Below are 26,804 nucleotides of genomic sequence, written 5' to 3' on the forward strand. Positions count from 1 at the left end.
ACCTAGGGAACCTCTGGGTTAGATGATTTTTTAGGTCCTTTCAGGTTTAAAGCCTGTGACTACGTAATTACTTTCCCTGGGATATAAAAGGGGAAGTGCGGGGCAGGTGGGGTACAGGGCCAGGGGTGGGAGTAACTCCAAGTGATTTGGAGAATATTAAATGACTGTCTTCCATCTACACGAAACAGAAATAATTTTATTGGATGAAACTCTAGCTGGTAGGATCCTAAAGCCCTATGAACACTAGTGGCAGGAAGACTGTTATATCAGGACACTGGACTCAGTATCTCTGAGAGCTTTTAGCAATACAGGAATGAATGCCTGATTTAGCTGGGTGCTTGCTGATCATAAGCCAAGGTGAGTTAGTTAGCATACCTTTCATATACATTTACAGTCTAAGAGTTCAGCTGCCTCCACCACTCAGAATTTTGACACCATCAACAATGCAGCCTCTTAGGACATTGATGTATTAAACAGGTATTGAGTCCTGCTATGTGCCAGATGCTGTAGATAGAAACACAGAAATTGGGGCAGCTAAGTGGTGCAGTGAATAGAGCACTGGCCTTGGAGTCAACAGGACCTGAGTTCAAATCCAGCCTCAGACACTTGACACACAGCTGTGTGACCTTGGGCAAGTCACTTAACCCCAATTGCCTTGCCTTCCCCCCTCCAGAAGAAAGAACAAACAAAAAAAGAAACACAGAAATGAAACATCCCTTCTCTCAAGGAGCTTACATACTCTTAAAGGGAGATAACACGTGCACATTAAAGAATACACAACATATATATTAAATACAAGGCAATTTTGGAGGAGGCACTCACAGTTGGGAGAACAGGGAAGACTTCATGTAAGATGTGGTATCTGAGCTATGCCTTGAAAGAAATCCTAGCGCTTCCAAAAGGTGAGGTGAAGGAGCAAGAGAATCCCCAGCAAAGGGAAGAGGCTGCGTGTGCCAAGGCACAGAGGGGGAGACTGAACATCATATGTGGGAGAAATGGCGAGGAGGCCAGTTTAGCTAGAGCCATGAGTGAAGGAAGGAGTAGGGAAGAATTAGGCCTGAAAAGGTAGAGAAGGGTATCCATCTAGTCATCAGTAGAGCTTGATTCAGCTTCTATTGAACAAACAGGTTTTGAATCTACAAGCAAATCTCTGCTTTTCCGAAAGGGCCAACATTTGCATGAGCAAGATACTACCATGAGCAAGATAGCAGCTCACGCTTCTGTGGTGCTTAGGTTCTACAGTGCTTGACAGTGCTTAAAGCACTTTTCTCATATCCTTGTATGTCAAGTGGGTAAGCAGCATCATCCACATTTTATAGATGAAGAAAAAGGCTCTGAGGCCAAGTGATGTACATCAAAGTGTGGATCTCCTGGCCCTACTAGATCTTATAGCTGCTAGCATTTATACAGTATTTACTATGTGCCAGACACTGTGTCAAGTGCTTTACAAATATTTGATCCACACAATCCTGGGAGGTAGGTGCTGTTATAAGCCCCACTTTATAGATTTGGAAACCGAGGCAGAGTTATTTGTCCAGGGTCACAAAGTCAGTGTCTGAGGCCTGAACACAAGTCTTCCTGACTCTAAGGCCCAGCACTTTATCCAGTGTGCCACCTAGCTGCCCTTATAGAATTCAGGGTGTCTGCGGACTTGGATGGGGAAAAAATGACATCATTATTCTTGCCGTTGGCTGAAATTTAGCATTTCCTTTAATTATCTAAAAAAATGTCCTTCAGAGATGGGGGTCCATAGGCTTTTGCTAGACTGCCAAGGGGGTCGTCCATGACATGAGGTAAAGAATCCCTGCTTGTAACTTTCTTTGTGTAAGAGGATGAGTGAGGGAAGAAAATGCAAATGAGCTAAACACTCTAAAGACATGTACCAGGCAGGCAGACCATGTACTCATGAGCCCGATTCTGACTGCAGTGGTAGGGATGAGATCTGGCACAAGTCCTTGATCTCTGAGCTTCCATTTTCTTATCTGCAAATACAGGTAATTCATGTCTCACTTCTCTCTCCACAGGGTTAGTATAAGGAAAGGGCTGTGATTTGTCATTATGAGTGAAGTATTGGTGAAATTATTTACAATAAGCTTTTACTACAGGCTGCCAGTTTTTATGACACAAAACCTGTGTTTGAACCCCAGCTTTGCCATCTGGATGATATAACCTGTGTGACCTCTGACAAACCTTGTAACCTAAAACTCAGTTTTCTTATTTGTAAAATGAATACAGGGTTGTTGTATGGGTTAAATGAGATGATGTGAAATAAACCTGAGAGTGCATTTTATACGAAATAGAGAAGTCACATCATTATACTCCTTCATTGAAACTCTACACTGATGTTCTTACTGTGGTGGTGGAAGTGGTGGAGTGAACCCCGGGCTCTTGAAGTTCGTCAGTGAAGTACAATGTCTTGCAGGTGCAGGCCTGGTGATGATCTGTGCACCAACCGCTCCAAAGTCACAGAGACTCATTTGCTGCAAGGTGAGCAGCAATTAAGGAACATTTACTAAGTTGAAGAACTCTGATCTGCATTAATGGAAAAGGACTCACACCAAAGAAATGAAAACTTCAATAATAATAAATGACTGATATAATGTGATTGTAGAAGACTGCTTTCTAAATAGCATCAATTAAAAATTCTCCTTTTCAGGGATGGTGAAGAGCTAGAGGAAAAATACCACACTTAAGCACAATGGCTCCCTCTAGTCTACACCTACCACCAACTGCAGTTAGTGCTTCAAAAGGATGAGGTTTGTTTTCTCTTTCAGAATAAAAAAGGAAGAGGAAGGCCTCTTGATATGGATGCTCGGTTAGGATTTGTGGAAGAACATGGACAAGAATCACACAGGATGATTGCAATCTGCATCAGTAGAGGCAATATGAAAGATGAAACCAGAAATCCACTGATGTGGTGAAGCAAAGCATGTAAAACTTAAACTTTTCAAAATAAAATACTATTTTTGATGGAATGAAATTGATGGAGTAGCTAACATCCAAACTGTCCCCCAGATTTCAGACACTGAGACTGTTTAAAGAAGAATTTATTAATGAGTAAAACAATGTTACAATGAGAAAAGAAAAACACAGGACCTATCTTCTGTAGTTTATAGCCACATATGCAACTACATCTCATACTGTAATACAAAGAATTAAAAGAACAAACTACAAAATTGGAAATTAAGTCATTGCATATGTGGGAAGAGAGAAATGGAAGGATCCATCATTAATTAAAACACAGAGCGATGGTGAACTGTAATTACGATTGGCAATAAAACACAATTCAGCAAAAGAAGGTAAGTCAGCTTTCTAGTGTACATAGGACATACAAGGTTAGGATACAAGCTCAAAGCCATTAGTGCCATGCAGTCTGTTCTAAACGTTACTGTTTAGGTGTCTCTCTTATGCAGTGATTTGCTGTGACTTCTAGCCCCACCCTACATCTACCCATTTCAAATAACAGTTATCCCATATTTACCTGGTGTTCTTCCACTGCTAACCCTCCTTTTCCATGCAATTCCACGATGCTAACATCAGCTTTCTCGTCCCTCCCTGAACTGGCCATAGTTTTATCTGAGGCCAAATATTGCTTTACATTGATGAGGTGGCCATATTGCATGACTGAATCAGTACTGTGGTTTGGGTATTTTTATACTGCATCAATGGTAAAGCATTCGAAAACTTCCTTTTTTGTAACTGTGAAGCAGGTTTGGGACAAGACGCTATTTCTAGTTATTAAGCAATATCATTATGTCATTCTACAAGGGGAATGAGTTATGTCAACCATCTTATGTATGTAACTACATAGGGGAAAATTGTATTTTGAGCTCTTGAGCAGAACATTCAAAAGTGAGCTCTGGGTGCAAGATGTCAAATTGTGATCATTATAATTAGTTTAACTTTTCATAACCCTGAAATTTTCAAAGTTGTAACTTGCTATGTGAAGACAGGAACAAATCTGAAAATACTCTAAAATTTCACAAAAACTAACCCAAATAGTTAACCTTGCAATTTCTACAGTCTTTTGTAAGAAAAGAGTATTTCTGACAGAATAAAACTGAAAAATGTTGGTGTATTAAAAAAGGAATGTTCAGAATTGGAAAGGAGGTTTGAACTGCAAATTCACAGGAAATTCTGGCAAATACTCTCCCCCTTCTCTTAGTGCTAACCCATATTTTAGGCACCCTGATGGATAAGATGCCAGGTATTACTAAATTCATGTTTGGGGCTAAAGGAGAAAATATAATCACACTGGTAAGCCATGTAGGATGGATACAGATTTATACCTGCCACTCATCAAATGCCTTCTGTATAGTATGTCAAACCAGCTCTTAAGTGTAATATCTAGGGATGTCTTCTCCAGCTGAATGTAAGCTATTCGAGAGCAGGGACTGTTTCAATTTTTGTATCTACAGCACTCAGTAACAGTGCTTGGCACATAAGAGATACTGAATAAATGCTTGGTGATAGATTAATGAAGGGGTGAGTTGCCCATCTCTAATATGAACACTCTAAGGTAGCTGTGGTTTCCAGAACTTCTAATTCAAAGACTATCTCCTTTGCCCATCCCCTTAGATGACTGCTTAAGCTAGGTTTCATGGGATCAATTACTGTTTTTAATTAGCCAAGTCGAGGTTCTCTGAATATACAAGTGCAGCAGCAAACGCCTTCAGCTAAGTCATGTGAGACAACACAAGGTTAAGCAGAAGCCTAGCAGTGAAAGATGCAAGCTTACTTTATTTATAATTTCTGTAGGAGGGGATGCAAGATGGGAGGGAGGTTGCCAAAGCGTTGTGTAGAGCACGATCTATAACCACAGCTAGCTTGCAGAAGCACAAAGTCTCATTCTGTTCAGGAGTATGTTCTTTCTGAAAACACAACAGCAAAGATTTTTAAATGCACCTGCTGTGACTTAGGAGCACAGTATTAGAGAATACAACTTCTGAGGGTTAACAGTTTGTGACTGTGGTCTACATTGCTAAAAATTCTTGGGGGAGAGCATTTCTTTTTAACACAGTGGCTCCAAGTCTTCTACATAAAGACTTTACAGTTGTGTCCCAGTTGGAAACAGATCTGAAGTTAGCTGCTAAGAACTCAGGGTTAGCACCTTTCTGCAAGTTAGTTTGCTTTTAAAAACTATACCCTGGGAGCTTTGCCTAGGGTGGCTAGCTGGTTTCATTTCTGCATTCCATTACAACATAAGACAAAACACTCAGTACAATCACATACGTCCTAGTGGTTAATGAAGGATTGGGGGTTTTAAAACATGACAGTGTTTCTGCAGCGCGCGGGGCCATTAGGAGTCACTTTTCTTTTTGCTCTTCTTCAGAAAGGAAGGAGTACGGAACTTCTTTTTCTTTTTGGAGGGGGACTTCCCAGGGGATTCATCACTCCCAGGGTCTGCGGCCATTCCCTCCTCGGCAGTTGGTGTGGTGGCCTCTTCAGCAGGGGGAGATGGAGTTTCTGGATTTTCTGTAGCAGGTAATTCAGTCTGGCTTTGGATGTGAACTTCATCACGCCTACTTTCCTCCTCCTCTTTCTCAAGTGGTGGGAAGCTAAGTGCTTCTGAAGGCTCATCAGGGGAGAGGTCTGGAAGGGTTTGCTTGAAGGTTGCAGCATCACTGTCATCTCTGTAAGTCTGGTCCTGCTGTGTGTCTAATGGATGTAGGAGTAAAACAAACTATTGAGTTATGAAGAGTGACTCCACTTGGATTTTTAAAATGTCACTTCTAAGATGAGAAATGTTTTTAATACGAAGATAACATTTTTACTGATATAATATTAAAATGGTTTTTAAAAAATTCTATACTACTTTATGGCTGAGTGCAACAGATGTAAAAAAGCAGAGTTTCAATGAAAGGTTATTTTTAACTGCCTGCTACTGGATAGTGTGCTGGCAAAATAAGAATCAATCAGAGGCCTCAAAATCATTAAGTCAATGTGAGTGTAAGAAAAGGGAGAGGAAGTTTTAAGCAATGATTAGGAAATAAAGATGTACCATCAAACACCCATAAAGGCCTCTTACAATGGAAAGGCAGCATGGCGCAGTACATAGCTGGCCTTGGTGTCAGGAAGACTTAGAGTCCAGTCCTGTCTCAGGCACACACTGGCTGTGTGACCATAGGCAACTCACCTAGACTCTCAGGCCCCCTAGGCAACCCTCTAAGACTATAAAATGGACAACAAGTGACTACCTGTAATAGTTTAGGTAGTATCCTTATTTGGAGTTCCCATTACCAATGAAATCACAAGTCAGGTTAAAAAAAGAAAAAGATATCACACTTTGAAAATTCATGGTTATTAGTACTCCTAAAACTGAGTACCACTCTGAGCTCATAATATTTGGTCTCCCACAGGATGACCAGCCAAAGCAGCCTGCGTGTAGCCTCCCTTCGACATCAGCAGCAAAGGCAAGAAAAGGCTTAGGAGTCTCAGAAGAATTACTGCTGAGTGGAGTAGGAGGTGGAAGTGAATCTTTTAAAATGGGAGAGAGAGGGAGTCAATTTCTCTTATATATTTGAATAGTTCCATATCATATGAATAAAAGATTATGTCTGAAAAAAAGTAATTTGTTTAAATAAAAGCCTGTGCGTTTGATTCCCTTAGCGTACACCAAGCTAAAAACTTGCTACTTCTCATCTTGTCCGATAAGCTTGTGGAAAACCAGTTCTGAGGAATTTTTGTAAGAAACTACGAAGTTATGAACAACTGCCATATTAGTGAACGCCAACCACATAGCATTCAAAATCAAGCCAAAAGTTAGAATGAGTAAGTGATGAATAGTTGGGAGTTAAGTCTTAAATAACAGTTAATCTGCAGTAGACTTCAAAAAGCAGGAAAAGGATTATATTGGTTAAAAGTTGCCTTAGGAAGTTCTAGTCCAACAAACCCTTTAGCACTCATTTTTAGAAATACTTGGGTTATAATGCAAAATTGCAATTATATATATTATTAAATGCTTTCTGCTTGTTATAGCAGTAAAAGAAGTTGCAGTACATACATCATACCCTTCCTAATCTTTAAGGAGTGGGATTCATTTGGCAAAGATGACACAAGCTTGCAGCCATCAAATGTCATAGTTCAAAAATAAAATCATCTGTAATTTATCTGTTAGTCCAGAAATACTATTAATTCCAGTTTAAGTCAATAATTTAGAAAATATCAACACACTGGGCACCAGAGCAACTTTCTTCACTCTTTTTGTTTCTTTTAGCAAATAACTTTCAATGCTAGATTGAGATAGAGAAATACTGCCAATAAAATAAATGGTAGATGTCAAATATTCCTGATTTTCTCTTTAGTTAAAATTTGGCAAAATATCCCCCTAAGAACTGAAAATTGAAGAACATGAAAATAATGGAAATTCTCTGATATTCTGAAATTCGTTTGAGTACACAATCTGTCATGAACGCTCTGGTTTGCTTGGCAATACATACATGTGGGAAAATGTCTCAAGTATTCCTTTCAAGGGTCTGCATTAAACTGTACTGCACACATCAGATGCCACACAATCACAGGTGACAAAAGATCTAGAATTCCAAGAAGGCAACCTTGTAAAGAAAATTAGTGTCTCTCTCAAAGTGCAAAAAAAGTGAGCCTTTTTGCTTTTTTCCAAAGGAAAAAAAAGGAAAACAGGAAACAATACCCCATAAAAATACAAGGACGCAAGAGAATGAAGCAAAGCACATAGAATTCCAGTTAAGAAGCAGAAACAGATCAGATTATGGGATGATACTTACTATGGTAACAGGTACTCTTTAGCATATCCATCTCCTGTTTGTAACGCAGCCACAAGAAGAGAAAAGCACAAGTAGAAAAATCTAGGCATTCAATCACAGCCATTGTGTTAAAGTAAAAGAATGGTGGATGCCATTCTTAGAGGGCAAAGAATGGGATGAAGAAGTGAACTCGAGACTTGTAAACAGACAGGTGATATACCCCAATATACGAGGAGAAAAAGGACACAGACAAATTAGATTACACCCACTTAACAGACACAAGGCTAAAACAGAAGAGCTACAGCTTTTGCAGCAGCCCTCAAAAAATGTGATGAAGGACTAGTCTATTTTGAGTGATGCTATTAGACCAAGTCAAATTAAAAACCGAGAAGTCAAATTGGATGGATAGCATTTGTCCCCACAGGTGTAATCTAAACACAATAAAGTTGAAGAAATGTGCAAGTAGTGGGCAGGATTTCAAAAGTTAAGGTGAGGGTGATTCAGGGAAGCTTGGTCTCCTAGTTCAATACAACATTTAACTAAAGGAACTGGCTTCATTTGAAACCACCCATCGCAGAACTGAAGGGAACAATGAGAGGTACCTGCAGTCTTGCAGTTGTGGTAACAGTCTTGGTGATAATGCACACTTCTTGATTATTGTTAATGGAATTGTTGTCACATCAGTAACATTTTTCTTCAGCCAAAACAAAATTCATTCCTTGTGATGCCACAAATACAGTCCACAGTCTTTCATGCATCATACCAAACTGGTGCAGCTCCAGCAGACATGGTCCTCCCACCCACCCTTCTAATCCCAAATAACTTACCTTCCTCAAGTTTAACTGGTGTACTAGGTGGAGTGTGGGCATCAGCATGGTCCAGAGGGCTCCCTTCTTTCTGTTGTTGTGTCACTTCCACATTTTCTATAGAAGTATGGAAATTAGGATCAAATTAGATAAGACTATTATAGGACTTCAAAAGAGATGTTTCACCATCACTTTAGCAGGAATTTTTTTTTCTGAATTTGCATTCCTATCCATTGCCATGCAATTCTAAGCAAGCAAAAGCTGTATATACAAGAGGAGCAACCATAACCTTCAGCTGTGCTACTCCGTGATCTAGATTTCAGAAGAAATATTTATCCAGACATCTTGCACTGAAGAATATTAGTTTCCTTCAATCTCTTTTCTTAGTCCAAAAAAGAGGCATCGTTTCAAATTTCAGGTCCCTTACACTTAAAGATGTAATCCAATGTCCATTAAGAAGATAACAAGATAAAAAACAAGCTGAAATGTCCTACCTCATGTCCTCTTCCAGATGAACAAATCTGTTACCCTTTGCAGAACCACGGGCTCATAGAGACTAACCTTCTCCACTTCAGATAGAAACTGTAAAGTGTCATGACTACTCCATGTGTCTAATTCACTTGGTAGGTGTATTTATAAAGTGCTTCCCTCAAAACGACACTATCAAATACACAGTTCAAATTTTATTATGGCCATTTTATAGATAAGTTTACAAACTGAGGCTTAAAAAAGTTAAGTGACTTACCCATAGTTAGTAAATGGTAAAACCAGGACTTGAACCTGGGTCTCCCTTCTCACTATACCATATTTTGGTTTTTACTCCTTTGTGCTGGATTACAGTCCACATATAAGCTTCTATCTATGAACAATTTTACGTAACTTTATTAACTGCCCTTTCTTCCCCAGACCCCCTGCTGCCTACCTGAAAAGGACAAATATTATTCCTGGCCACAGGAAAAAAAGTAGGATATTGATAGACTAAGTGTCTGGGAAAATTCAAACTTCTTTGTTTGGAAGGAAATACATGGTGCTGCTAAGCTATTCAAATGAACACCAAAAAATCTAAAACCTTTATCAAAAGCTTTATAGTTACCATTTCTTTCCAAACAAAGCCATAATAACTAAAAACCTTTAGATTTTTTTTGGTGTTCATTTGAATAGCTTAGCAGCACCATGTATTTCTGGGAGAGATATTGTAGAAGGGATTCATGGATGTGTTAGACAAGTATAGCCCTTCCAAATCAAAGCCTATGTAATCACCAGATTCTAGTTAACTTAATGCAGTCTCCTTTTAGGGATTATTTAGCTGCTGAACTGCAACTTTATCGTATCTCAATTCTCACCTTCTATCTATACATGGTAGGTGTAGCTCAATAAAGAGTCTATGAATTATTTTCTGAATGACACTAATTTGCTATCTAGGAGAGGTAAGAGTTTTCTTAAAAGAACTAAACATAATTCCAAGAAAGCTATATTAGAATGGAGGAAAGATATACCATCACCCATTTCTCACTGGAAAATCCTGTATTATGAGAAGATAGGGTATAAATTTACATTTGATAGTAATTTTGCTTGCTTTGAACTGACAGGCAAATAATGGGATTTTACTGAGCAAAAAGGCATAATGGACTAACATGACATGCAGTGATGGGCACAGATTCCGATAAGATTTAGGATTTTTTTTTAACAATAGTAGTTATATTATAAAGTAGTGAAGGTTAGTCTCAAACAGGAACCAAAAAAAAAATTAAAACTATATAAAAGATTTCCTCAGGAGTTAGAAAGCCATTCCCAGATAATACCCCCCAACCCAAAATCTCCACCAATCATAGAATCTGATCATTAACCCCACAGGTAATAAATCAAGCCAGTCTGAAGTTCTATAGACAGCAGAGATACGTGGAGGTTCCAGGCAGGGAGATTAAGGGAACAGTCATCCAGACTCAGTACCTGAGCTTTCAGTAAAAAGATCGGGGTTGGAGTTTAATGCTTTGATGACTGCAATGTGAAATTCCTTGTGGGAGGACTGCAGTTCCTCAGACTCTTTCAGGTGAAGGCAGGGGATTATCTGCTGCACAGCTGAACAAGAAATCCACGCAGCAGTGAACTCGTGGTTAGAAAAAGATTGAGACACACTTGCACCTTCATGGATGTGAATGAGTTGTGCTTCTGTTTGTTTTTAGTCCTTGAAGTTCTTTTGATTTGCTTTTCCAGTCTGGAGAGTTCCTTTAGTTATTTGAAACAACTTGTTCCTCACAATTCAATTCTGACTCTTAGTCATTTATTAGTCTTAGTGTGGCACTATTTTTATGATAGTGCCCACAAACTAGGATAATATTAGAATCCTACATGAAGTCCAGAATTCCAAGGCACTAGAACCCCATCAACAACTATTCAAAAGAGTAGCAGAAGCTAATAATGTGGACTTATTGAGATTCCAAGGATTTGAAATTTGTTACAAATTCTACCAAGATCCTGACTAAATTTATTTTTCAAAAGATATGCTAAGTAAGTCAATAGCACAAATAAGATCAGAGAGAATATTAAGCTCATTTAGAAGATTAAATTATTCTCCCAGTCATCAGAAACATTCCCTTGGATGCTGTGACTCAACAGAAGCATAATGCAGAGCAGAAACATCACCAGATGTGGATAAGAAACTGGGTTTGGGAATAGGGGTTGGGGAACAGCTTGTCCAAGGTTTAGAACATGGATGGTGGCAGAGGTGAACAGGAGTCTAGGCCTCCTTACTGCTAGCGAGTCCACTGCTCTTCTCCTAGAATTACAGTCCTACGTGAAAGTACTAAGAGCTGTCTATAATGTTCTTATAATGACTGATCTTCTTCCCAATTATGACTCGACTAGTGATTTATGGTAGAACCATTCCAATCATCTGACAGAGTTGTGAAGAACTGAAGCTTGGCTGACACAATAAATGCTGTGATTAGTAAACCCTCTGCCAGGTGAGCCAGCTTTAGAAAAGCTCCATGGCTGTTTCAGAGTGCTCCAGAGAACATCCCAAAGCACTAGCCTGCCCGATCTCTGCCCCCTCTCCACCCTATCTATCTCCTTCCTTCTTCTCCCATTTGCCCACTCTTTCTCCCCCCTTTCCCCCTCTTTTGCCTCTGTTTCAGAGTGGGCCATGGTGCCTGAAGGCATTGCTTAGTTATGATGGCAGCATTAAGCCCTTAAACAAAATTACCAAAAATGATCAGCAAAACTTACACTACAAAGAACTAAAAGAAAAAAAAAGAACAAAAAATCCCAGTAAATTCCAGATTTCTCCTGGAAACTTCCAAATAAACCTTTTTTTTTTTTTAAATAAAAATAGCAATAGCTTTCACTGTTATCTTTGGCTATGGATGATATCCTCCTCTTTCTGCACTCTTTGTATCGTGTTCTGACTTGGATGTATTTGTGTACGTCTTGTTTCTCCTACTAGGCTGCACATTCTAGAAGGACAGGGACAACATCTTATTGCGCCTTGTATCCTCCCAACTCACATGCAGTCACCCAGCAGAGGGCCTTAGTAATCATTTAGCTCAATTTTACAATAAGTGCTCGAACCTTCTGGGCCCTTCTGTTTCCGTTCCACTTCTCTTCGATACTCCTCCAGCTCTCGGTCAGTGAGCTTGTTGAAGGGGTTTGGTCCTGCTGTGCTCACTATGACTCGTGGTTGGTACTCCTTTTCAATAATAGCCTTTGAAGCAGTCACCAGTTCTCCCTGATAAAATACAAAAACAAAAAGGTCTCCTATAAAGCCAAAATGTATTTAGAAGCTACTAAACCTTGACAATGGGTCGGGAAGTAGGGAAAAAATGAAGTCCTCAGATTAATCAAAATTAATCCTAGAAGTGCTGCATTTGTTTATCTTTATGGTCAGCAGCATTCTCAATGTTGGAAACTTTAGACAGATTGTTCCACTGGCACAAAATAAATTTAATCTTAAAAAACTCTCAGGTATCAGAAGCAAGAGGCTATGAAGAATGCAAAACACCAAATCAGTTTGGATTGCTTTTAATGGAAACAAAACCAAATTTCCTAATAGTCATAAAGATAAAAAAAGATACATTACCTTCTTCAGACCATGAAAAGTATTATGAATTCTTACCTTTAATTAGAATAAGATATGCTCTGAGATGTTTTATACTCAGAAGAGCACACATAAATTCTGCTTTTTCCTACACATTTAGGTAGTTTTAATCTATCTGCTGGTCTTTAATTCCTCCCAAAAATTCAGAGAAAAGGAAGATGTTAATGCCAGGTATCTGCTTTAACTTGGAGAACTCACCTTGGGAATTATAAAGATGAAAGTACAATTCCCTCCAAATGCTAAAATAATCTTTCAGTTATCAATCTCAGAGGGAAATCAGTAGCAAGGTAAATAGAAAAAGAGACTATCTCTTTATATTATAATTAGTGTGAATGACTGGTCAATGCCGGCAAACACCTCTCTTTGGGACAGCCACAGTCCCCACGTTTGCTTTGATGGGACCATGACACTTCCTTTCAGCCCACGTTGTTTGAGGTTAGGGCTTATTAAATATTTGTTGCGTGTGCATCTTGCTAGAAATCCGAAGCAAAACTGAAATACAGAAATCAAAAGAACTTTGGATTCTAGTTCTAAGGGAATAATCACATCTAAGAAACTATACATGTGAAAGTCAATAATATAGACTGGATCTTCGTAATACATTTGATAGATAATGGTGCCAATTATATCATGATGTAAGACAAAGAACGCAGGTCTTGCAATCAGAAAACCTTAAGTGTGAATATTGGTTCTGACACTGTCTAGTCATATGACCCTGGACAAGTACTTTTACTCTTTCTATGCTTTAGTTTTCTCACCTGTAAAATGGGGATTATACTTATACCATCTGCTTATAGGGCTGATGTGAACTAAGTACTTTGTAAACCTTAAAGAGCTATATAGATGTGACCTATCATTATTATTACTCCTAACATGACACAGGGAAGCTCTTTCTGTCGCCAGCTACCCATCTCAGGAAATTTGAATTGGAGGGGCCAGTGAACTCAAAATTTCAAGACAGGTGAGATCAAGGAAAGGGGATCTACTTTTCTCATTGTCCATGGGCTCTCCCAGACAACCTCTGATTGGACCAAATGAATTTTTCTGACAAGAAGATTAAAGAATAGAAAGAGAAAGGGCATATCTCTTATCACAGAGGTAGTCTCACTATTCTCTGCTATGGTTGAAGCTTATCTGGATTACTATGCTCAGTTCCAGGCACTATATTTTAAGCAGGATATTAATTAGCTGGAGAGTATACAGAAGATGGTAACTAGAATGGTTGATGGTCTTCGAGATCATGCCATACAAAGACTAGCATTGGAAACAGCCTGAAGATTGAAAGACTTAGCCAAAGGAAAGGGCGGGGGAGGGGAGGGAGCAGTGGGGAACAGCGTGATATGATAAATGTCTTCAAGTATTTAAAAGACTATCATGGGGAAGAAGGACTAGAATTGTTCTTGTTGGCCCCAAAAGGAAAAACTAAGAATAATGGTTAAAAGGAAAAATTTTCTAACAATTACAGCTATTTAAAAAGTGAATCGCCAAAAAATTATTTTACAGAGCTAGAAAAAATAACAACCAAATTCATTTGGAAGAACAAAAGGTCCAGAATATCAAGAGAATTAATGAAAAGAAATGCAAGGGAAGGTGGCCTAGCCATACCAGATCCTTAATTGTATTATAAAGTAGCAATCATCAAAACTATTTGGTACTGGCTAAGAAATAGAGTGGTGGATCATTGGAATAGGTTAGGTACACAAGACACTGTAATCAATGACAATAGCAATCTACTGTTTGATAAGCCCAAAGACTCCAACTTCTGGGATAGGAACTCACTATTTGACAAAAACTGCTGGGAAAACTGGAAAATAGTATAGCAGAAACTAGGCACAGACTAACATCTTACACTGAGATAAAGTTAAAATGGGTACATGATTTAGATATAAAGGCTAGTACCATAAGCAAACTAGGAGAGCAAGGAATAGTTTACCTGTCAGATTCATGGAGAATGGAAGAATTTATGACCAAACAAGAGATAGAGAACATTATGAAATGCAAAATGTATAATTTTGATTACATTAAAGTGAAAAGTTTTTGCACAAAGCCAATGCAACCAAGATTAGAAGGGAAGTAGAAAGCTGGGAAACAATTCTTACTGATGTGTCTCTTATAAAGGCCTTATTTCTAAAATATATAGGGCATATGAAGTAAACAACTGGCAATGCTAATGGTAGCTAAGAAAAGGATTTAGGTTTTTTTAGTTTTCTGGAACATAATTTCAGATGACAGAGAAATTGGTTCTCAGTCAATCTATTTGTTTCCTTAGGATTCCCAGAATCTCAAGGGAACAAAGAAGCCATATTATTCATTTTTGCAACATAACAGATAAGTAGTCATCCAGCTTGTGATGGAAAGAATCTGTTTGGCCAGAGACTTGCTGATCTGATTAAGAGGATTTTAAATTGAAACTGGAGGAAGGATAAAAAATGTAAAACTAAATGTCATGGGAGATATCAAGTATATTATAGAAAGAAGAACAGAGGAGAAAGTTCCTAATCAACTCCCAAGAAGAAATAACTAGGGAAAAAGGGTTGAGTAAATTAGTTATGGATATCTACAGATCAAAGCACTATGGATCCCAAAAAGAATCAACTTAAAATTTTAAACTGAAGGACATAAGTAGCAGAGCTGGGGATTTCAAACCAAGCCCTCTGATTCTTTCCACTATATTATACTTTGGAGATGATCTGATATCCCAGCAACCTTTTAAAATTCCATTAGTATAATTCAAGAATCAGGGTTAGGTCTCCCATGATCAGTGGTTCTTTCTCCTGGATCCAGGAGCTGGCCCCCGGTAGGTAAAACAAACAAATAGTATAAATATTATTATCCATAAATATACTATCCATAAAGGGGAAGGGGAGAATATGCCTTGGGAAATAATAGGTCTCCCTTCATATGAGGGTCTTCCATCAAAGGCATGTTGTACAGTAATTTTTATTTAGATATGGGTTAGACTAGCTGGCCACTGAAGTCCCTTCCAACTTTGTAAAGGTAAAATCTATCTGTATCACTGAGATTTGGCTGGACAGGATTCATTACTAGGGCATAGCAATGAATATATATACACAGACAGTTCCCACTTTATGTAAGCGGACTGTTCTGCAAATCTCTATATAAAGCAATTTTTATGTAAAGCAGATTTGACCAAGGCTGTGGGGAAAGGAGAGGGGGAAATAGGAAGGGGACCCTGAGCTGTGGAGGAAGGAGGCTGGTATACAGTTCTAGGAGATGTGGGGGCTGAAGATAGAGAAACTAGAGCAGGAGGAAGAACATATTGGAGCCAGGGCCAGCCACACAGGGACCTGGCTGGACTGAGAGGAAGAACATGTGGGGGCCGGACATGGGCACAGTAAGGAGAGGACAGGGGATGTGTGGAAGCTGGGGATACACATGTGGTACCAAACCATGGACAGAGAAGACAGATACGTTGGGGTGAACATGCAGACAAATGGGCAGAGTGGAGCAAAGGTATGCTCTTTCATTGCCAGAGGTCTTAAGCCAAGTCTGTGATTTGCCAGTGGCAAATGTGAGTGTGTTCTTCTGCTTTCACTTGGAAGGTTTTCTGGGTGTTTTGTTGGTGGTGGTGGGGCAGAAGGAGTGGAGACACTAAGGGAAAGGAGTGGAGAAAGAGAAAGAACAGTGTTGAACAGTAAAGTTAACACAGGTGTTTTCTGGAATGTGGATTTCTTTTCAAAATCTTTATGTTAAATCAAATTTGTATAATGCAAATTTAATATAAAGCAAGAACTGTCTACTTTGGTTCAATAATAATAATGAAAACTTACATTTTATATAAACTTTGTTGGAGTTATAACATACTTAAACACATTATCTCATTTGACTCTGATAAAAATCCTATTGGTATTACTAGTATCATTTTATAAGTGAGGAAACTAAGGTCCAGAGGGGTAAATAGGGACTTTCATTTTTGTCTTTTATCCCTAGTGCCTGGCACAGAGTCAGCACTTAATAAACGTTCTTTAATTTAGTGACTTGTCCAAGATCACACATCCAGTAAGTAGCAGAACTAGAATTCAGGGATGGGAGATGGTCTATGGGAAGGCAGAGGTGGAAATGAAAATGCAAAGTCATGAAACAACTATTAGTTCAGTTTGGCTGGAACAGAATGTATGTGAAAGATATAGGCTGAAGTCAGACTATGGAGAGCTTTACAAACCAGGCTGAGGAGTTTATTCTTATATATTAGTTACTTATGGTGCTTCCTATGGACACAAATAATAAGGAATCTAGAAAGCACCACTAAAGATTACAAAGTCTCAGGAAAGAAACCCAAGGCCTTGGTGAAAAGGTAGCATTTTAGCACTGTGGCCCATCACAGGCAAGGAATTCAGAAGAGGAAGCACATGGGTTGGCTAGGATGTTGTCTGAGAAGTGGATTTGGATTTCTAAATAAATGAATGACAGACTATTGGCTTGGGAGAGAGTACATGTCACATGGATTGGTAACAACATATTTGTCTGGATTTTTGCAAATATAATCAAAAGAGCTTTAAACTGAAAAAAAGAGAAAGAAAATTATATGTATATATGTCAAGCTAGATACAACAGAGTAACTAATAGTGTAAGAAGAATAGTAGTAGAGAGGAGTCCACAGGAGACCAAATCTAATAAAGGATCCAGTAAATAAAACTCAAGGTCTCAGGCATCTCTACACAAATACAGATGGTACTGCTAATATGCAAGAGTCTCATACTGCAATGGAAAGAGTGACAGATCTGAATCAAGGGACCTGGGTTTAAACCTTGGCTCTGTCACTATTGTGTAATCTTAGGCAAGTCACTTAATCTCTCTGGTCTCAGTTCCTTATCTGCAACTTGAAGGGGTTGGACCAGATGATCTTTAACGTCCCATCTCACTCCTCCTTTTTGTGGCTAAACGCCTTGAAGAGGCTGTCTATAATTGATGTCTCCACTTCCTTTCTTCTCATTCTCTTCTTAACTCTCTGCATCCTGGCTTCTGACCTCATCACTCAACCAGATCTGTTCTCCAAAGTTAGCAACAATCTCTTAATTGCCAAAGTGAATGGCCTTTTAAAATACTCATCCCTCTTGACCTCTCTGCAGCTTCTGACACTGTTGTTCACCCTCTTCTCTTCCATGCTCTCCTCTTTAGGTTTTCATGAAACTACATTGTCCTGGTTCTCCTACTTGTATGACCACTCCTTCTCAGTGGAGAAGGTTCTTCATCCATATCATGTCTGATAGCTATAAGGGTCTCCCAAGGCTCTGTTCCAGGCCTCCTTATTTCTCCCTTTATACTATTTTGCTTGATGATCTCATCAGCTTTCATAGATTCAATTATTACCTCTATGTTTTTATCCAGTACTGACTTTTATGCTGACCTCCAGTCTCACATCTCCAACTGTCCTTTGAGATATCTCAAACTGGATATCCTGTAGACATCTTAAACTCAATGTGTCCAAAACTGAATTCATTAGCTTTCCAGCCTTTTCCATCTTTCTAGTTCCCTAGGCTCACATCCTCAACTCCTCACTCTCTCTCATCTCCCATGTCCAATCTGTTGCCAAGCAAGTCCTGTCAATTCTACCTTCACAACATCTCTTCACTATCCCCTTCTTTCCTGTTTCACTGCCACAATCCTCATGCAGATCTTCATCACTTTACATCTAGGCTACTGCAATACCCTGCTTCACTCCACTCCCCACTCCAGTCATCCTCCACTCAGCTGTCAAATATCTTCTTAAAGTGCATGTATGACCATGTTACCCTCCCCCTCTCCTCCTGCCCCATTCCATAAGTTCTGACAGTTCCCTATTTCCTCTGGGATCAAATATAAAATCCTCTGCTTGATGTTCAAAACCCTTCATAATTGGCCCTTTCCTACCTTTCTAGTTTTTTTGCATCTTATTCACTCCCATGTCCTCTGAGAAGTCTGGCCACATGGATCTCCTTGCTTTCCTTGCAGAAGAAACTCCACATCCCAACTTTAGGCATTTTCACTGGCTATCTACCATGCCTGGAACTTTCTCTTTCTTCATCTCCATATCTTGATCTCCCCAGCTTCCTTCAAGTCCCAGCTAAAACCCTACCCTCTACAAAAAGCCTTTCATAATCCCCTTAAGACTAGTGCCTTCTCTTTCCATCTTATCCTGTTTGTATTGTTTGTACAGTTTGCATGCTGTCTACCTTATTAAACTGTACTTGAGAGCAGGAAGTGTGTTTTTTTTTTTGCCTTTTCTTTGTATACTTAATACTTAGGACAATACCTGGCAAGTGCTTAATACATGTTTGTTGACTAAGATTCCCTACTGCTCTCAATGTATGATTCCATGAATTAGAGATCAAACTCAAGGAAGCAATTTTGATCTCAAATTTGACCTCAAAGATAACACTGACACTTGATGGGATAAAGCCCACGTCTGGCATATGACTCTAGAAGGATATTTCTTATTCAAAAGAAACAGGATGGTTGAAAAGGGACATAGGAGCAAATTATTAATATATATAATTGTATATATAACTGTATATTAATGAGACATATTTATGTGAGGAAATAGACGGACAAGATGGGGAAGCATGGTAAAAATTAAAGGAGGTTGATACAGAAGCAATTTTGTCACTGGAGTACATAACAGACCATCTAGACCAGGGGTGGGGAACCTGCGGCTTGGAGGCTGCATGTGGCCTTCAAGGTCCTTGGGTGTGGCCTTTTTACTGAGTCCAAGTTTTATAGAACAGATCCTTTTATTAAGGGGATTTGTTCTGTGAAGTTTGGATTCAGTCAAAGAGCTGCACTTGAGGACCTAGAGGGCTACATGTGGCCTTGAGGCTGCAGTTTCCCTACCCCTGATCTAGACAGAACAAGGAAATAGATGGGGAATTTGGGAACTAGATCATAAGCCTGCCATGCAGGTATGATATAGCAGTGATGGAGTACATCAATTATTCTATCTGATAGAAGGAACATCAGAAGCAGAGTAGCTCTTTGATTTGCCTTGAAAGCTAGAGAAAGCAACAAAGGCAAATTATACTCAATTTGATTCTTACCAACAAGAAAGAACTGGTGCAATGGGTATAAATGATGGAAACCATCAATCCATCAATTAACAAACGTTTATTAAACCCATACTATGTGCCAAGCATTGTACTAGCTACTGGGCATATTAAGATGAAAGTGAAAGGGTTCCTGCCCTCAAGTGGTTTACATTTTATTGGAGGAGGTAACATGTACATATATAGGTATATACAAAATAATTAAAAGGTAATTATGGGGTGGGGGAGGCATTAGAAGCTACGAGGATTAGGAAAGGAAACCGTTGGGGGGAAATGATCCCAACTTAGAGTTTATGATAGAAGAAGAAAGGATAGCTGTCTACAATTTTGACACGCAAACTATATTTTGGGAGAACAGATTTTTAAATGTTTCAGAGAAAGAATAGACAAGATTTTATGGCCTAAAATTCTACAAGGGATATTAGCTCAGGAGGATGGGGAGCCTCCAATTTATCCTATATACATCTTGTTTGCATATAGTTATTTGCATGTTGTCAATTAAACTGTAAGCTCCTTGAGGGCACAAAATATTTTTTTCTATCTTCATATCTCCAGTGCTTAGCACAATGTCGGGCACATAGTAAGCACTTATGCTTGTTGTTGTTGGCTATTGACTCTTAAGAATGAAATTCAAAAGACACAAAGAGAAACAATTGCAATTGAGGGAAATAGAGCTGCTGTGGATGGACAAGGAATTCACCAACCAATTTAGAATTTTAATAAGTATGTAGAGAGAAGATGGAAGGGAGGAAAGCTAGTAGAAGAATACAAAGGGGTGGCATGGTCCTGTATGTCAGAAGCTCTAAAGCTCAGACAAAGTTGGGGTTGGCAAGGAAAGCTAAGGATGGCAAAGAGTTCACTTAGCTAAAGGAAAAGAATCAAATACGGAACATAACTGATACTTAGGACAATAAACATGATGGAGCAAAAGCAGAACTAATCAACTTTCTCTTTCCTAGATTATGCTAACAGCCTCCTAATTGGCCTCTCTGCTTTCAGCTTCTATTACCTTCATTTCAGTCTTCTCACAACTGCTAAAATAATCTTGCTAATGAAGAGGTCAGATCATGTCATTTCCTTGGCTCAAAAATCTCCCTGTTTCTTTTAAGATAAAATGTTCCAGTCTAGAATTTAGCTTTTTATAGTCTGAATCCCAACCCTCCTTTCAAATCTTATTTCTATATTCCTTCCTTTCACATTTTAGCCAAACTGACCTACTAGCTGTCTCATCTTCCATTCTCATATACCAGCTTGTCCCCCATTCCTGAAATGGAGTCCCTTCTCACCTTGAATCTTAGAATATTTAACTTTAGCTCTAGTAATGTCATCTCTCTGAAGCTTTCTTGATTTCCTACTGTGTAGTTAGTACATTCCCCTTTGTCAAATTATCTTGTATTTATTTATCTGTGAAAATGTGTTAACCCTTGAGGACAGGAATGTTTTCATTTTTATCTTAGTATCCCCAGGTGCCTTGTACGTAGTCGGTTTTTAGTCAATGCTTGTGAATTGAACTGAAAATTGAATCTCAACTCCACAAAACTCAAAGCTTTTATCAACCATTTCCTATTTACGTAGATATATGTGTGTACGTGTGCACACCCACATATACAAGTGCACACACAGGTATGAGACACAGGTCCTGCTACCAAGAAGGTTCCTAAGCACAGGACACTGTCCTTGGTCATTTTTTGTTCACTATTTTTACTATTAACTTAGAAGAAGGCATAGATAGCATGCTTATCAAAGTTACATATAAGCTGAAGATGACAACTACAAGATTCTGGAATAGAAATGAGACCCAAATAGATCTCAACATGCTAGAATGCAGGGCTGAATTTTATCAGAGGAAACTGAATAGGTATAAATGCAAAGTCCAAAAGAGGTTAAAAAAATCAATTGCATAAGTAGAGAAGTGAATGTTATCTCAGGCTTCAGTAAGAGAAGAGCGTAACAGGGAAGTTTATAATCTTCATTGTACCTTGTTTTAGTGAAACTAAATCTGGAGTACTGTGTTAAGTTCTAGTCAGCACATTTTTAAAAAAGGCAATGAGAAATTAAAGCAGGCGCTGAGGATGACTTAGAGGATGAGGGGACTTGAAGCTATTTCACTGGAAGACTGGTTGAAATAACTGGGGATATTTAGCCTGCTAAAGATAAGGGAAAGTGACAGTTGTCTTCAGGCATTTGAAAGAGTGACAAGTAAAAAATGAATTCTGCTTTCCGAAACAATGAGCAAAAGCTCATAAAGCATAAGATCGAAGATTAGAGCTAAGAGGTCACTGAATCCAACTCCTTTATTTATAGATGCGGAAAATGAGGCACATAGAGATTAACTGACTTGTCCAGTTGCAGAGTCAGATTCCAGATTAATCTTTCTTCCCAACAATTACAACTGTCCAAAAGTACAATGGCCTTACTAGGTAAATTGTCCATCACAGGAGGTCTTCAAGAAGAGACTAGAAACCATTTGTTGGGGATATTACAGAGCAGATTTCTGTTCAGATATATACCAGACAAGAGATTTCCGAGTTCCCTTTCAATCCTGATATTCTATAATTAATTCGTGCTTCTTATCCCAAAAAACAAATGAATTATAAAATTTTCCTTTTGAAGGCCTCTTGATGAAGATTACACTTTTGGAAGACTGTATTCTCTTTTGTCATGCACAGGAGATCATTAATAAAAGTGGGCAAAGAGGACCAATGACAAACAATTGCTTAAGTTTTGAGCATCTGGATTCATAGGTACTCAGAAGGGGCTCAGAAATCCATATGTATTTTATCACGTATAGTAATTATTTGGCAGAGCAAACAAATATGCCTCTAAGAGTACTTTACATATACTCTAATATATCTTGTATGTAGCTAGTTATTTTCATGTTCGTTTCTGCAATTAGAATATAGGTCTCCTGAGGAATGTTTTTGTCTTTTTTTCCTAAGTATCCCTAACCTTTTAGCCCAATGCCTGGCATATTTATAGTAAATGCTTAATAAATGTTTGTTGACTAAATGAACTTCACTAAGACAGTCAAGGGGCATTTAGGTGATGCAGTGGACAGAGCACTGGCCCTAGTGTCAGGAGGACTCGAGTTCAAATCTGGCCTCAGACACTTAGGAGCTGTGTGACCCTGGGCAAGTCACTTAACCCTGGCTGTCTCCAAAAAAGAAGTAAATTTCCCTCTATACTGAATCACAAAAGAAGTCACAGAATTTGTGTTTTAGGATTATCAGGTTTTAGTGAGGTGGGTCATTTGGTTAAATGCTACATTTAAGGGCAATTTAGGTAAAAGTATCTGTTCATGACAAAAATAAAATAGTTTACAGTAAGAGGGAGGGTAAGGAAGGGAACCAAAAGAAGTGAACGTAAAAGTATTATGTATAAGAAACATCTAGGAAGGAATATGCAGAATTGTACAAGAAAATCTACAAAACAAAAGGAAACTTCTAGTTTGGTATTAGTAATAAACAAATTACTTCATTTAAATCAATGTCACTCTAAATGGGATGAGTTTTTAGGTGGAACACTACACAAAATTGCAAGTAGCATCTTCTGGGCATTAATTTTGATCTGGACACATTAATCATACAAGGCAAAGGCATATTATATTTTTCCATGGTAATATTTGGATTATTTATAGGACAGAAATGTTTTCTTTAAAAGTTCATTTTTTAGCTTCCTTAACAAAATATCCTATATACAAGTAGTGTGGAAATGAGTTCATTCTACAATGCTGAGATTAAGGACTTTCTATCCACAAGTGAACAGATTTGAACATTAAGAAAGAACTCTCTGTAAATGGCAAACAAATTATATGGCCAACTATATCAGTGAATATCACTCACCAAAAAAAGTAGCCAGTAAGATAATAAGTATATGACAAGCGAGTGAAGGTATTTTCTACCCTATGGCATTAAGAAAAGAGAGAAGTTCCTCCAAAAGAAGTGATATAAAGTATATTCTAAGACTTTAAGTAAACACCATCTAAGTACTCCACCATTCTACAAGTTGGGTTTCCATATAGAAATGGTGAATCATTGTCATACACCTATTTTCCTATAATTTTATTTAGCTTGAATACTTAGAAGACAGCCTCCATTACAGTTCTACTCTGACACCTTTTTGTGGCTTAGCAACAACCCTTGATTCTCGAATGTTGTGCAAGTCAAGTCGGTTTCCATGTTGAAAAGGTCACCATCAAAGTTTGGCTGCATGGTAATGAATTTGTCTGGCCCCTACAACTTATGGAGCTATCCATTGAGGCAGAGGGGGTTGCAATCTGCATTGTTAGAAGGTGTACCCACAGGGACGCTTCTCGAAAATTATAGTTTATCCTATTTTTAAGGTTTATCAATTGATGAAACAGAGATAGATCTCATCGATTTCCTTCTGACTGGAGCTGAATGTAATTACTAAGTTAAAAATTTGAACATTTAATCTATTAAACTGCTTTCAATTCAGAATATTCTAGAAACTCAATGGTTTAACATTCCAAGATAACTAAAAATAAGAACAAATATAACATTTCTAACTCCAATGCCAGTAGTAGGCACCAGCAAAAATTCTCATATTTTGGGCTAAATTTATGTCATACACTGAAAGGTTCTGTACTGCAGAATATACTGCACATTTTTTTAAATTAAAATCACTAATAAGGCAGAAATTAAAATTCTAGGCTTTAAGAAACACATGAAGTATCTTGTCTAGGGTTTCTCACTTTATTATCAGTAGGGCATGCTGTGTCTTTATTCTCCTGAAACACTTTTCACTTCTACCAATTTGATGAACTTTTCGAATGTTATACAGTCTTGAGCAAAAAATGGGTAAAAGTTCACAGTGAAGAATAGCCACCGTTCTAAGCTGACTAAAATTTCATAGAACCTCTCTACTTATGAATGCTTTTATCTAGTTATAAATAGCCAAGATTGCTAATTTATAGAAAGCAGTCATTTACTGAAGGAGAGGAATCTGTTGCTTATTTTCTGTTTATGTCCCATTAGGAGTCTGACACTATTTTGGAGAAGTAATTAAGCCTGAGACTGAGTTAGTCTATAATAGATTCCTTTTAAAGTAAACATTGTTAAATACCCCCAAGATCACACTCCCAACCCCTCACCAAATCCTACCATGCAATAGCCAAATTACATGCAGAACTGTAGGAATGTCATACAAAAATTCATATCACATTTCACCTAAAGAAAAAACATTGGAAAATATAAAAATAACTCACACCAATGTTTTAATCAAGGTACAGAGTACATAGAACAGAACCTTATATATCATTTATTAAGTCCACCTAAGAAGAATTTTTTTTAAGATAAAACAACAGCTATTAGGGAAAACAAATTAGGGAAAGGGAAGGTTGAACAACAACAGTATACTTGTAGGTAGTTAATGACAGGGCAGTAAGTACCTTTCTAACAGAGAGAGATTTAGCGGGACTAAAGGCCTGCTCTGTGAGATCGAGCCCTTCAATAGTTTCCGTACAGTCAGAGAGGGGAGCATCCTGAAACAGTAAACTGAGTAAACAGAGCAAACCAAGCCTGATCTTCATAATTTTAATCAAGAGCACATTATGGTGCCAATTACAAGCATGCGGCAGAAACATAGTCAATATAGTTCTAAATAGCTACAGGAAAGACGTCACATGCAGAAAAGCATCAAACTATGGTTTACACAACTAATCAAATCTTATAAAACACACAAAAAAGCCCGCACTCCCCCCACACCTATCAATTTCACAGATCCTAACATGTCATATTTTAAATGCATTAGGTTGTATATCTAGGCATGTTGACAGATACTTTTGCAAGTATTTTCTAGTACTAACTATCAATATTAGAAACTTCAGAAGTGCATTTACATTAGCAGCATATATTTCAACTACCATTCCTTCTTAAAGCAACTATTTTTTAGCAGCATTAAACTTCAGACAGGCAACAGAGAACATCACTCATGGCACTTTATACATTACATGGTTAAAACATGAAAAATCTAGATGACATAAATCCATCTAGGTTTCTAAAGGATGACAGCCTATAAAACTGCTTTTCCATACTGCATGCATTATATTGAGCAACAATTCACAGAGCATACTCCATTATCATGCTTGATCTATTCAACTAAAAAAGTCTAGAATTTTTTTCTCAACACACTTTAATAAAAACAACAGGGTTACTTCTAATACTTACCTGGTAAAGTTATTCTCTGCCACAGAATAATTTAACAACTGATTAAAATTATAAATACATCACATTAATGCTGAAGACAGTCTGAGTTCTCACCTGTACAAGACTCCTGTCCATTACTACACCACAAAGAACCTGTGACTGAGGGCCAGCAGTTTTGATATCCTGTAAATTTTGCTCTCGGATCTGCAAGTAGGGGGAGGGGGAGAATAAGAACAAATACATATAAAAGGTAGAATGAAACCTATCTTGTCAATGGTGTAATTTATGATTCTTTTGTATCAGGAAGCCTACCTGACTTCAGGTTTTTTTTCTCCTCCTCTGCCTCACACCATAGAAAATGGAACAGATGCCAGAAGTGAATCTTTGAAGCTACAGTGCTCTTAACAACCATTTTACTATGTTCAATCCTATTTTTATATAGTCTGAGATTTATAACACATTCAATATTTAGATGGTTTAAAGTAATGTAATTGGGCTTAATAATATAAAAACTATGGCTGGAGAATTAGGGGCTTTTCTTGACTTGACAAAGACCTTCACTGATAAACTCATTAGGAACATGAGGAAAATATTTTCTAGCTGCCATATATCACTGTAATCCTACAAATGCTGATAAAGCATTTTGAATTATCTTCATTCATTCGTCATTTATTGAGCTCCTATATGCCACCATACTATTCTGGGTTCTGTGAAAGATTGATAGATAGTAAGATATAGTCCTTGCCAGCAGGCTGATAATCTAGTATGGGTATTACTGCACATAGGCACAATCTTAACTTCTGCAATCTCAATCCCTTCATCTGTAAATGAGAAATTAAGATAGCTCTTACAAATCCCTTTCAGCAATAAGTTTCCATTGTCTAAGGTCCCTTCTAGGTTTAACATTCTATTGAATAAAATGCAGATTAGGATAATTAGAGAAGTATAAACAAATTAAAACAAATAGAGAAGAATAA

At 38.1% G+C, this 26,804-nt stretch overlaps 1 protein-coding gene across 11 annotated transcripts in view; it reads right to left on the reverse strand.

Annotated features, from left to right (window-relative positions):
• Positions 1–3,030: 3,030 nt before the first annotated feature.
• The window catches only part of ADD1 (adducin 1), a 115,155-nt gene continuing 91,381 nt past the window's right edge, over positions 3,031–26,804 (reverse strand). For 2 of the 11 annotated variants that reach the window (XM_036762744.1, XM_036762743.1), the window contains exons 12-15: positions 25,942–26,031; positions 12,095–12,251; positions 8,549–8,644; positions 3,031–5,658 (exon numbers count right to left, since the gene is read on the reverse strand). In XM_036762744.1, coding sequence (XP_036618639.1) covers positions 5,300–5,658; positions 8,549–8,644; positions 12,095–12,251; positions 25,942–26,031 — 702 coding nt within the window. In that variant the 3' untranslated portion in view covers positions 3,031–5,299. Of the gene's footprint in view, positions 5,659–7,741; positions 7,777–8,548; positions 8,645–10,477; positions 10,607–12,094; positions 12,252–25,070; positions 25,164–25,941; positions 26,032–26,804 lie in introns of those variants that run through there. The other 9 variants (XM_036762751.1, XM_036762750.1, XM_036762746.1 and 6 more) reach the window with 8 other exon arrangements.

Source organism: Trichosurus vulpecula, chromosome 6 (assembly GCF_011100635.1).
Source record: "Trichosurus vulpecula isolate mTriVul1 chromosome 6, mTriVul1.pri, whole genome shotgun sequence".
Classification (NCBI taxonomy): domain Eukaryota; kingdom Metazoa; phylum Chordata; class Mammalia; order Diprotodontia; family Phalangeridae; genus Trichosurus; species Trichosurus vulpecula.